At 32.8% G+C, this 13,672-nt stretch overlaps 2 protein-coding genes across 2 annotated transcripts in view; one reads left to right on the top strand and one right to left on the bottom strand.

The window, feature by feature from the left end:
• Window positions 1–13,672, top strand: part of LOC136269641 (ubiquitin-like modifier-activating enzyme 1) — a 110,567-nt gene that overhangs the window by 53,856 nt on the left and 43,039 nt on the right. The window contains exon 2 of the mRNA XM_066082001.1: window positions 11,752–11,817. The gene's annotated coding sequence lies outside the window, so the exon portion shown is untranslated. The remainder of the gene's footprint in view (window positions 1–11,751; window positions 11,818–13,672) is intronic.
• LOC109620411 (uncharacterized) lies at window positions 6,990–9,271 on the bottom strand. The gene is made up of 2 exons (XM_034449136.2): window positions 9,165–9,271; window positions 6,990–8,665 (listed from the first exon to the last, which is right to left on the bottom strand). The coding sequence occupies exon 2, from the start codon at window positions 8,652–8,654 to the stop codon at window positions 6,990–6,992; it is 1,665 nt and encodes a 554-aa protein (XP_034305027.2). The 5' UTR covers window positions 8,655–8,665; window positions 9,165–9,271.

Below are 13,672 nucleotides of genomic sequence, written 5' to 3'. Positions count from 1 at the left end.
AGCAGGAGGGTCATGCATCAAATGTGTCCCAGACATAAAAACTGAATAAGTTTGTAACAGGTCAAGAGCTTGGTTTGGCAAGTAGTTGATCCTTAGTCTTTAGTATTAATATTTTTTTCTTTCTTTCTTATTAATGGACGTACATAGAACCGAGAGGACAATGCATTGCTCGTCAAAAGGAAGGGAAAACGCTCCCTCTGCAATCCTCACATCCCCCAGCCCGACCCCACCCACCCCCACCCCCCCCCCAAAAAAAATAACCAAACACACATAGACATCACATTTCGCAGACGGACTTGTTTGGATATTTAGATCATAATTCAATCATCTAGATATATTAAATCATCTCAGTTTAAGATAAAATAATATAACTGTATCATAAAAATACTAATATTGAACTCGAATAGTACATTGTATCCGCATACGGCAGCGATTAGAGAGAATTCATGTTGTGTAAAAAGCTAGCTAAAATGAATCTCAATAACAAGTTTTATTTAAATGTTTCACGTTTCTTTTAAAGGACTGATATAATACAAGATGACATGCAAAATAGAAACGAGATTTTTAAATAAAGGAATGAAATCTTGGCAGCAAATACATTTTTTGTGTATCAAACTGTCAACTTAATTAGTTAAATTGCGTACTAGTATTTCATGCATTTGTACATGTACAGATATATAATCAAAAGTGGGGTAATTTCGTAATTTTGATTCCAAGAGTTACTTCAACATCGTTACATTATAAATGGTTTTAATTTTAAATCACAAGTTCATTAATTAAAAATCAATTAAAAACAAATTTATTGTTTTAATAAAAACCTGTAACAAAGGTTTCGCAACAACACTTTACAAACCACTATAGGTAGATGAAGGACATACCCGGATTTAAACCCTCTCTTACACCCTTGGAATTCAAAAATAAGCCTCAGACAAATCAACATCTTGATCATCCCCACTCCCCGAAGAAAATTTTCTGGATCTTGCATGGACAGATATCAGGCACGTACAGTGTGGGGTAAGGGGGGAGAATATTTTGAAATTTATTTAAAATTTACATACAGAAAATTCAGTTTGGAAGGCTTAGGGTGCCCCATGATAGGAAATTACAGGAAAATTAACGAAATTATCTTTTGCGATTTGGTAGTTATAGCTCTTCACTACCCCTTTCCCCTAGCACAGATTAAGATTTTTAAGATTTTCTGGAAAATATATATTTATCATTTTTTTTTGCTTGTCAAAATTTCAGATAAGCCCCCCCCCTCCCTCTCCCATCACCACTAAAAAAAAAGTTACGTGCCTGGATGCTTTCTTTTTTGCTCTGCAGACACTGCAGGCACCTGGCGTTACATATTTTTCTCGTAATATAAAGAATCTACTGCTTACCTAGTATTTAGGAGGTGGTATAATTTTTTACTATAAGAAAAATATGTAATATCAGGAGCCTGTATTTGTAGAATCTATAAACACGAGGCACGTTTTTTACTGCGAAACTAAAAGGGTCAAATAAAACCACGTGGTCTAAATTTAAATAACAATAACATTTGCAGGGGTGACATACAATATTTTTATACAACTTGAAGCATTTCACATATACTATGCTGTGGTGGCTGTGCTATGCCGTTCTTTACTGTACTGTACTAATTTTTATAAGAATTTTCATGAATAACAATAACATAAGCTATAGAGGTTTACAAACAGCTGACAAAGATAGCAGCTGATTTTGATTAAATTTTGAATTGTGTGCAGTAGAAATGGTTCCAATTCATGACAAATGAACTTATCGGTTTATCTACAATACACGACCCTCCCATAGAGCAAAATGTGTATTAGTAACATGAAAACCGGGACATACAATGTACACTTGCAAACGGACATGCCCTAGCTGTCGGGATTAATTCCGACCGAACGTTTTCTATTCAGGAATTACAGAATGTTAATGACGATGAAGACACAAGGAATTTAACTTATTGAATATTTCTCAACATTAATACTAGAATTAGAATCCAAAGTCATCAATTTTAAGTTACAGTCATTTTTACCTCTTTTGAATCGCCCAGCGTTTCGTTTCGTGTCTTTGGAAGTTTGAAATAATACTATACAACGTACAAAACACCATCAAACGAAAATACCCAGCAGTCATAATTACAATTTATGTAGTCTATATACAAAATTTCAAGAGGAAGTATTATACATTAACGAAATATCGTAATTTAATTAATGTTAACGCATTCCTCTACGAAGGAAGTTTGCATAGTTTATACGTCGGTCAATGATTCTCATTTATGCTCGAAGAAAATAAACAAACTGTATATTGATAGCTCGACAATTGTATAAACATTGTATATATCAATTGAACAAACTTGAATCTTAACTTAACAAAACAGAAAAGTGTTCATCCAGAAAAATAGAATAATTTCTAAATCATAAAAATTAGTATGACTGGTAATTTTTTAACATTACGTAACAGATATGTCTCGTTCCCAACTGCACATATTAAATGAAACAAAATTGATTTAAATCAATTATTTGCGACGCAATTCAAAACAAGTGCTTCCTATTGATGGAACATTTTTTTGGATTGAAATAGGTATTCAGTTATATAGTGTCAAATAAAAAAAACTCCAAACAACATAAATTATAAAGAACGGCCATTTTGGAAAGAGTGAGACCCGTTGGAATGTTGGTGTTTGAATTGTTCGGTTGACCAGTTTCACTCACTTTAAATTCTGTTCATTTCGTTTTCGATTTGGTATTTCGTAGAAAACGTCACTTTATCGTTCTTCCACTTGAATGTTATAGATGAAAATCAGCCATCCAAACGGCAAGACTAACAAATGTGTTCATTTCATACAAAAATACATTATATTAGGTGTCCATCTTTTTCAACTTTGGTTCAGTGTAATACCTGATTTTCCATAATCTTTCTGGCCAAATTAGTTTTCGAGATTTTCTCTATTTTTATGTAAAAGTTCATCCCATCTACCTAGGTGGATCATAATTTGAACAAACTTAAATCTATACTACCTGATGATGCTTCAACACAAATTTAAGCTTTTCTAGTCATGTGGTTGTTTAGAGAAGGTACCCCTTCTTTGAAAAAAGTTGGTCCCCTTCATCCAAAAATGTTTTGGAGTTGAATTGATCCACTGGAATTTGATAAAAAGTTGAGGAGTTTACAAAATCGACGCTAAGGACAGACAATCAACAAATTTTGGTCAGAAAATATTGCAAGCCTTCGGCTCAAGTTAACTAAAGATAAAAAGTGTAATCACTGAGGCAGTGATAAGAGGATATGAAAATATAAGAATGATTGGATGAGGAGTTGTGCCAAGTTTTATTAGCGTGTGGGCGTGTTGTGTGACAGCAAGTTGCACATATTTGCGCTAACGCAACGGCGTGTTGTGCAAAGTTGTATGAACGTGACGGCGTGCTGTTGGACAGCGCAACGGCGAGTTGTGTTAAGTTGAGTTAGAACAAGAGCGTGTTGTTCTGAGTTGTGTTAGTGCGACCGCTTTTTTTGCAAAATTTGTGTCGGCGCGACGTGTGATATCTCGACGGTGTGTTTACTGACATCACGGCGGCGTGTTGGTTTTTCGCAACGCGTTCTTGATCTTTTGCAAACGACCCTACCATGACACAATACTTTCATGGAAGATTATTAACATAAGTTGATTAATTCAGACACTCCAAAACAACCTGCAGAGAATCAAACTTGACAATGTTTAAAAATCATTAACGTATAAGTATAAAATGTTGTCTAAATGTTATGAACTATTAAAAGAAGGCTTACCAGACATAAATATTTTAATGGCAAAAATCATAAACTTGTGCAGATGTTCACAAGGAAAATCTGATAAAAGAGTTTACCAGACATAAATATTTTAAATGCAAAAAGTATGAACTTGTAGAGATGTTAATAATTTCAGTTGAACTGAATGTTTATACTCAGAGTATATGGTGTTATTCTTGTACCATGCTAGGAATTAATTTTATTCAATAACCTGACCTATTTTAACAAACATTTAATTCATTGTTCAGACATTTTTCAGAGGAAACACGTAACATGCATTAATATCTCAAGTAATGGGAAAGTAATAAAAAGGTAGACAGATTAAACTTTCTTTTTGATGTGTGAGCAAATTGATTCAATCTTATTTCTATAAAAGATTGTAATAAATTGCAGATTATCAGAAGTAGTTAAAAGAGTCTCCAAGAAGAAGATTTATAGTCACGTAAAAGCTTTCGTGCTGGAGCTGTGCCCTAATGATACGAAGGGAGAGGATGTAGAAGTTCCGTACGTTAAATTCAATCTACCACAGTCGTAATGTAAACACTGCCCGAGAGACCGCAATAGGTACCCCCACGAGTGGTGACCAGACAATGGACATTCTCATATTGAGAGACTTATCAACAAACAAACGGCCGTACAAACGGACGACTGATGCACAGTCAGTGAAGTGCAATGAACATACTTACAAAGATTTTTCTTCTTTTTGACTGTTGTATATTTGTATTTCTCAATGATGTAATATTAACTTGTGGACTTGTGTAAAGGAAAACAAAGCAAACAATAATTTGATTGTTTTACTATAGTATTCTCTGTACACAGACAGGTTTGGTAGTGTGCATAATAATTTATTCTGTCTTTATGAAACTTAAAAAAAAATAAATGAATAGAATCATAAAAGGTTAACAAATTGTTTGATCTTGAATGACTTTGTTTTTAACAAGTATTCTAATTTGAACTGTGAATCTTACCATTAAAGAGTGGATTGGGGTTTTTAGCTGACATTAACTTAAAGTTCAAATGAGAATTTCTGATCACCTATTATCCGTCCATCCATCCATAAACTTTTCACAATTTCGACGTCTTCTTTAGAACCACTGGACTAAATTTAACTAAACTTAGTACAAAGCATCTTTATGGGAAGGGAATTTTAAATTGTTTAAATAAAGCACGGAACGATTTTTAAAAGGGAGATTAATCAAAGTACTGAAGTATACTGACAGGAGTTGATTTTATCGATTGTTATTTAGTTTAAAATCAACGATATGTTATTTTGCATGGCAAGTAAATTCCTATAAGTATTTGAATTGCGCACATTTAATAATATAAATCCTACAGGAATTTCGTGAAAATCCAATATCAATCATGTTGTGTAATATTCAAAGAATTCCATCAAACTACGTATTAGTAATCGAAATAGTTATGAGAAATTGTATGGATCCAAGCAAAATTGAACTCTACGGACTCTCAGCTGTATCTGTTAATCTCCGCAATCAAGCAAGAGGAACTCTATATGCTTGTCGGAGATTTATGGACACAGCCAAGCGTCTGGTTGAACGAGACTATATTGAACTCTGGCGTAGGAATACATAAAATGTAAGACTTCAAAAAATATCTAAATTGTTCGTACCATTTAAAATCTGACTATTTACATGGTATCTATAAATGTTTCTTTGAAGAGCAATGCTTAAGACTCATTACATTGAATTTATTGATAATAACTAAATGTTGTAAGCGGTGTTGATTTGAACTTAGGTCCAAACACTGTTTCACTTTCGGTTTGCCTGAGTAACTGCAAAGAAGAGTTGATTAAAATCAACTCCCAAAAATAAGGAGTGTGTCTTAAAAATGTTTAAATTTGTTCTTAAAAACTTCAATGCTCAATAATCATGACTCTGGACCAATACTGCAGCCTGAAGAGGGTTCAAAATTCAATATGGAAAAACATAAGGAAGGCGTTTAAAATTCTTTTCAAGAACTACAATGCTACAATTTATGAAATTACTATGCATGCATCCGAAGACAGTGTAGATTCTAGATTGTTAATATTGGAACCCCGGACCAATACTGCCCCCCCCTCCCCCCGAGGGATTCAAAGTTTAAAATAGAAATATATAGGGAAAATCTTTTTCTCAAAAAATACAATGGCATGCTACGTTTTATTGAATTACTATATATCAAAGTCACAGTGACCTTCTCTCACTTCTTATTCTTAAGGTATAATGTCCAAAAAAGCCTCTTTTGAAGTTTTGTTTAAAATGTTGTCAAATCTTGCAATATAAGAGAGTCTAACAATATTTTTCATATTTAAACATTTTGAAATAGGATGAAACATCGCTTGTTCAAGTGAGCGATGTAGCATATCGACCTCATGTTTTTTTGGGTTTTTTATTTTGGGGGGGTTGTAATATGATTGATCGGAACATTTCTAATCGGGGTTTTTTTCCGAATGAGTTTACTATAATAACCACTTTTTAAACTGATTTAAAAAAAGATTTCATTATTATAATGCTACCTATTGCAATATTAAATAAAAATACAATTATATAAATACATACAGGAGTTGAATTTCAGCAAAGAATTTTCCTATGACCAGTTGACACAATAAAACAAGTGCCCCAAATTACATTACCTCTGCTCAAAACATACAAAGCAATGTTTTTCTTGTACTTTTAACAGCTGTTAAATACTGTTATATATGCTTCAGGAATGGTCTATTAATACTGATAAATGGTCCCTGTCAATTTAAGCCCTTATTTTTCATTTATAATATATAAAATAATTAATATATTATGATAATATATGACTTTTACATATACATGTAAGTACATGTAATACCAGTATATTGTTTGTATAGGACTGAGCAACCTGCGAAATCTACATCTATCTTGGTAATTGACATGACACTGATGATCATGACACTTGACAATTTATTTGATAAAGGTACAACAGCTGTACATAACATGCAAACAATACTCAAATGCTACTTACTTAAAATAATGGAATTAGATTAGAGATATTTGTTATTTAAAATAAAATAATAATACAAATGAAAGAATAGAATTTATGAATTCACCAGTATATAAAGGAAAGCAAAGTTAAAATCTATTTCATATAAAATGCCAACAATGAAATTCAATAATACATGTCAGAAAAAGGCCACTTTTGTTTGATTTTCATCACATTAGTATAATTGATGATGTCTACTTTAGATATTTGATTTTCTTTACATTGCCTTTGTAGTACTCACATACAAACAGATTGTCATTATTGTCCACACATAAACCAAAAGGATACTTAAGATCACAGTTATCAATGTAACGAAGAAACTGTCTATTCTGGTCCAGAATGTGGATACAATGGTTGCCCTCGTCTGCTGTCAGGATACGACTCTGACTGTCTGTTGTGATACCGTAGGGTTTAAATGGTTTGTTCTTGGTCACTGAGGGATGACCGGTGTATCTCCATCTGAGTTTCCCGTCCTGATTAACCACTACTACAGCAGCAGCTCCAAAGTCAGCTACACATATGTCATGGTTTCTGTTCTCTGTGATGTATTTAGTATTAAAATTCCCTGAGTACAGATGTTTACCTTCATCATCAAATTGAATGGTTTGTTTCTCTGTAGATCCCGAGTAACGGACAACTTTGGATTGAAGTTCATCATCACTGGACATGGTAACCAGGAGATCACCAGTAGAGGTGACGCACAGGTGAATAGGCGTCCATTTGGGTAATCTGATCAACTTTTTTGTCTTTCCATTCTTTACTATGTTCACTGTCCCTTCTGTCCCATCCAAGTACAGTAGATTACCATCACTGTTTACAGCTATATCATTAGGCCAATTTCCTGATTTTGTTTTGGTTCTTTGGAAGAGTGAACTTTTAATATTGAAGCATTTGATATCATTGGTCTCTCCACTCGTCCAAATCCTGTCCTCATTTAGACAGGTCACATTGCGCAGTTTTTCATGCCCAGTCTGTATTGTGGCAACAAGCTCGGGTTCATCCAGTAGTTCTCTGACTGAAGTTTTGGGTTGGTTTAATGACAAAACATTTTCTTCTGTAGCAGTAGATAATTGAGTGATCTGTCCAAACAAACTATACATCTTCTCACGGTCTAATGGTTTTGGAATGAATGTTGGCAGTGATACCTGAACCTTGGGTGGAAGCTTACTGAATTCTCTGATCTTAGAGCTGTATTCAATGGTTGAAGATACTTCAGTGGATTTCTCGATTTTCCTTATGGTCTGTAATGTTTCTTTTATGAGAGACTGTATCTGTTTGATTTCATTCAAGTGTTTCTGTAAAATGTCTCTGTGTTTCACTTTTATCTCGCTGATTTCGGTTTTCATTTTGTTGATGATGATGTCGATTTCTCTGTGCCATTGCTCTCCTTGTTTGGACATTGTTGTTGTAAGTTTTTCATATCCTCCATCCAGGCTAGCAAGCTGATTTTCCAAGTCAAATGCAATTTCTTCATACTTGGGGGAAATATGATTCTCCAAGTCTTTTGTGTCTTTTTTAATAACTTCTTTCTTTGTCTTGTAAACTTCTGTAACTTCTACAAAGTTATGTCCCTTGTGCTGTTTAGATGCAGTACAGGAAGAACAAACAAAAATGTTTCCGCAATCCTCACACTGAAAATCACAATTCTTGTGTGGATGTATTTCACATGTTGGATAAATGAGAGTTGATCTTCGTTCGTTGAAAGGGACTATTTTATGTTTGTCGTATCCATCTGAGATGTGATCTCCAATGCAGGGCTTGCAGAGGTTGACATGACAAAAGTCACAGTAGCTGTGTACTGTGGCGGTCTCACAAAGCTCACATCGGGGTATATCCTGGGCACTAGAAATGGGATCCATGGTTGCCCAATCTATAAATAAATAAGAAATTAAATTATTTTTTTTTATGTTCAAATCAATGATAAAAATAAAAGATTTTTACTGTTTTAGACAAAGAAGAATTGATTTTGTATGTAACAATATTTGACTGTAAATTTCTTAACAAAATCCCACCTAAATTACTAACACCCTCCCCCCCTCCCTTTTTAAAAAAAATAAGTTTCTGTCGGTCATTGATGCAAATCACAGGACAGTAAGTTTTCAAAATTTTAGAAATCATTTTTAAATAACTCAAGCTGATATATTTAAGTTTGATTATCTAGATACATGTAGTTTCCTGAGTTAAATATACAGAACAAAAGATTCAAAACGAAAGTAGCTTAATAGACTTTATTCACAATATAGATCTATTATTATAAGTACATGTATTATATTAGATTAGAATTATACGTTTAAATTGTCATAACTGGCAACTTAATGTTAGTTAATTATAAATGAATATGCACTTTAAAAGATTAAGAAAATACAAACCTTATTTAGAAGAAATTTCACAATTAGTAACTGTCTGGTAGGCGTGCCCTGCTCTGAATGTGACCACCTGATCCAAGTTGAAAAAAAAATACAAGAGTTACTCCCCGTTCATCGCTATCGACGTAGTCTGGTTCAAGTTTCACTGGGTAAATATCTATTATTTTTAACATCATACTCCAGTGTATTAAAAATCTATAGATTATGTACAGAATAAGACTCAAATAGAATTAGTATTTTAGCAAATTAATATTTTAGGTCGGGAACTCCCATATATGCATAATTCGCTCTAATTATACAAAAAATTATACCTCTTACGCGGGTTATGTTTTTATTAATGCTATAACTGTTGGTATAATAACATATTTTTTAGTTCGTCAACTGAATATGAATAACACTAAACCACACAAAACAACACTCACATATAGACACACACCACCACCATCACATTTCGCGGACGGACTTGTTTGGATATTCAGATCATAATTCAATCATCTAGAAATATTAAATTTTCACAGTTTAAGATAAAATAATATAACTGTATCATATAAATACTAGTATTGAACTCGAATTGTATCCGCATACGGCAGCGTTTAGAGAGAATTCACGTTGTGTAAAAAGCTAGTTAAAATGAATCTAAATGACAATTTTTAATTAAATGTTTCACGTTCCTTTTAAAGGACTGATATTATACAAAATGACATGCAAAACAGAAACGAGATTTTTAAATGAAGGAAAAAAATCTTGGCAGCAAATACATTTTTTGTATATTAAACTGTCAACTAAATTAGTTAAAATTGCGTATTTCATTTGTACATGTACAAATATATAATCAGTAGTGAAGTAATTTCGTAAGAAGATGGGTGAATAAGATGGCGAAACTGCCCATTTGGTTTAGTCGTAAAATACAATTTCATATCTAACATTTTTTCAATTAAATATATTTGACATGTTAAAATACAAGTTGACAAAAGGTAATTTCTAACTATATTCAGTTTGAAATATTAAAAAAAAAACGATAATTAAGAAAAAAAAATCCTTAAGTTTTGGTGGTATCGAACCCACAACCTTAAAACCAAAGTTCTATAATATTACCTAATGTCTGGTGCTCTAACCACCGAGCCATTTCATTCACAACGAAGTGCGTTGTTCAAATGCTATATGAGATATTGGCTACGAATTTACGGACTTGTATTATTTTTCTGCATTTTTTAAAGTAAAGTGGGCCATTTCTCCACATTTTTGTTGATTAAAATCGGTTGAAATTCCATTAAACCGCATTGAGACTATGAAAAAAATTTGGAGCTCAGACCCACTCTATAAAAGAAAGAGCATTGAAGTTTTAAAAATGACACTATTTGGAGGTTTTGACATGCATACGCCAGTTTAAATCAACCTATTGCAAGTATTGAAAATATTCAAGGGTTACAAACCGATGTTACGTTACAATGTAAATATACATTGTTTTTAATCAATTTAAAAAAGTATCAGATTTAATGATATTTTTATTTTGCAGTATCTAATCATTCCTCATATGGGCATTTTACACGCCTAATTCACCCATCTTCTTTGACTCCAAGAGTTACTTCAACATCATTACATTACAAATGGTTTTAATTTTAAATCACAAATTCATTTATTAAAAATCAATTAAAAACAAATTTATTGTTTTAATAAAAACCTGTAACAAAGGCTTCGCAACAACAATTTACAAACCACTAAAGGTAGATGAAGGACATACCCGGATTTAGATCCTCTCCTCCGCCCTTGGAATTAATTAAAAAAAAGCCTCAGACAAATCAACACCTTGACGAAATCCCTCCCCGAAGAAGATTTTCTGGATCCTGCATGGACAGACAACGTAAGGAAAACTGAACGTCGGTCATGAATTCCAGGTGTACAGTCTGGGTTCACAAATGCGAAAACTAGAATAATGTATGACTATCTGGGTTTTTTTTCCCAGCTCTAGCACCTTGTGAATACTTCAGTTTGTCAAAAAATGACATACTCTGAATATTGTTTTTGACTTTTCAATAGCACATGGCATATACATTCTGCTTCTTATCGCAGTGTATTTAAAAAGGTATTGAGTAAAACGTTCAATCGACTAGACGACAGGCTGCATTCGTTCTATAGACATTCAAGTTGATCTACAAATATTCGAGTTACTATAGACCGGGCCTATTTTCTATAGATTTTGTCTATCGGTCTACCGTTAATTTCAATCAATTGGTTCAATCTAATTAAAATAAGACTTGTAATTCCGCTCCTCTACGATACGCTATACAAGCTTGTATAGCGTATCGTAGAGGAGCGGAATTACAAGTCTAATTTTAATTAGATTGGGGTGGGGTTGATATTGAATGTTGGTGGGGTGGGGGGGGGGTCTTTAGGCTGTACAGATGTGTTATGCATGAAGATGTAGTTATTGTTGCCTATCTGTTCTCTCTCTCTCTCTCTCTCTCTCTCTCTCTCTCTCTCTCTCTCTCTCTCTGAGTTTTAAAGATATGACTGCTTTTGACATGGAATTGCAAATGTTGGGGATAGTGTTTGATACATGTAGAATTAAATTCAAAACATTTCATTTTAGATAACATGTAAATTGAAATGGAACAAATCTTCAAAGAATAAAATACAACAATGAGCCACACTTGATGTAAGTAAAATTCATTTTTGTACCTACATTGTCCAAGTTTAAAGGAAGGAACCTGTAAAAACTTATACCCTGGCCAGTATTTTGCATGCAGATAATTTAGAGCATTAGATACTGAGGAACTTTATATTGATTATACATATTTCACAGACTTAATGGGTATCTTTTGTTCTTCTGGATTTTGAACTTAAGTTAAATGTAGACTCTCTTCCGCAGGATATGTCTTTTGATAAATTTTGTTAAATTTGTTACCATGGTAACAATATACAAGAGTAAAAAGAAAAACATAATTGAAGCAAGTTTCTTTTCCCTATGACATATATTTAATGAGTTAAGTCATTGTGTATTTGTTCCGAAATTAGGCTTAAATAAAAGTTCAGCAAATATTACACTTATGTAAAAACAACTTATCACTATGATGTCATATAGGTCAGCTAATCTCAAGCTAGCATCAAAATGGAGCAAAAACTGAATTGAGGGCCTCACATTATAGAGTCATATAACTTTATTTTTTATAAACCAATACCTACATGTAATACCTTAATGGATAGGGAAATTCCTATACTTTTCTATTTTACCTTTTTTGTGGTATTTGAAAACAATTCTTTTCAGTGTGCGAAATTAACTTTTTTGTACTATAGACAATCGGTCTACAACATTTTTAAAATCTATAGACCTGACTGATTTCCTATAGACCAAAAACAACAAAAAATATTATTCTTTATTTGTATTGTAATTTTATTACGGGTGAACATGGTGAAATAACCTTGTACTTCACAACACAATAGGAACTCATACTATAGGACATGGTGAAGGGTGCCTGGCTCTAAACCCACACACAGTGACATTGCCTTGTAATGATTACCGGTATTTTGTAATACCAATCAAATAAACTCAGATAAAGTAAAGGGAAATAGACATATAAAATACCCTATTCCCTTGAATACTGTAGATAACATGATACAAAAGGAAACAAAAGCGCAGAATCTTAAGACAACGTAAGGAAAACTGAACGTCGGTCATGAATTCCAGGTGTACCGTCTGGGTTCACAAATGCGAAAACTAGAATAATGTATGACTATCTGGGTTTTTTTTCCCAGCTCTAGCACCTTGTGAATACTTCAGTTTGTCAAAAAATGACATACTCTGAATATTGTTTTTGACTTTTCAATAGCACATGGCATATACATTCTGCTTCTTATCGCAGTGTATTTAAAAAGGTATTGAGTAAAACGTTCAATCGACTAGACGACAGGCTGCATTCGTTCTATAGACATTCAAGTTGATCTACAAATATTCGAGTTACTATAGACCGGGCCTATTTTCTATAGATTTTGTCTATCGGTCTACCGTTAATTTCGCACACTGTCTTTTTTGTAATTAAAGAAAAACTTGTGATTTTTATGACAACATTTTTATAAAATCAGACATAATTGAGCTTTTTCATAAGAATATTAACAAAATAAATTTGGTAAAATATTGAATGTTTATGTTTTACATGTATTTTAATCCTTGAGATTAAAGTTTCCTCAATTTATGCTATTTGAAGAGCATCGATTACCAATGAGCTATATGTTGTTTAGGTAAGTTATAACTGGACTGTTTCTTCAGATTTCATGCATGCGTATCAATGCTGCAAAATCCTTAAAATAGCATTGAATTTTTCCAGATTTGGAATCATGGTTCTGTAGATCGAGTGTCTAGAGTGAACATATCAGCTAAGAATTGTAAATAAGCACAATGCCTGTTTTATATGATTTATAATTTCTGTTACTTTCTGTAAACAGTTGCAGTAAAAATTACAATATTGTAAAAACTATCTCATAAATAATAAAAAAAAATATACTGAAAAACTTTA

Source organism: Magallana gigas, chromosome 4 (genome assembly GCF_963853765.1).
Source record: "Magallana gigas chromosome 4, xbMagGiga1.1, whole genome shotgun sequence".
In the NCBI taxonomy this organism is placed as follows: domain Eukaryota; kingdom Metazoa; phylum Mollusca; class Bivalvia; order Ostreida; family Ostreidae; genus Magallana; species Magallana gigas.
This window is presented reverse-complemented; position numbering and strand designations above follow the sequence as displayed.

Coding starts and splice junctions, on each gene's coding strand:
- LOC109620411 (XM_034449136.2), bottom strand. CDS start 8,654: ATGGATCCCATTTCTAGTGCCCAGGATATACCCCGATGTGAGCTTTGT.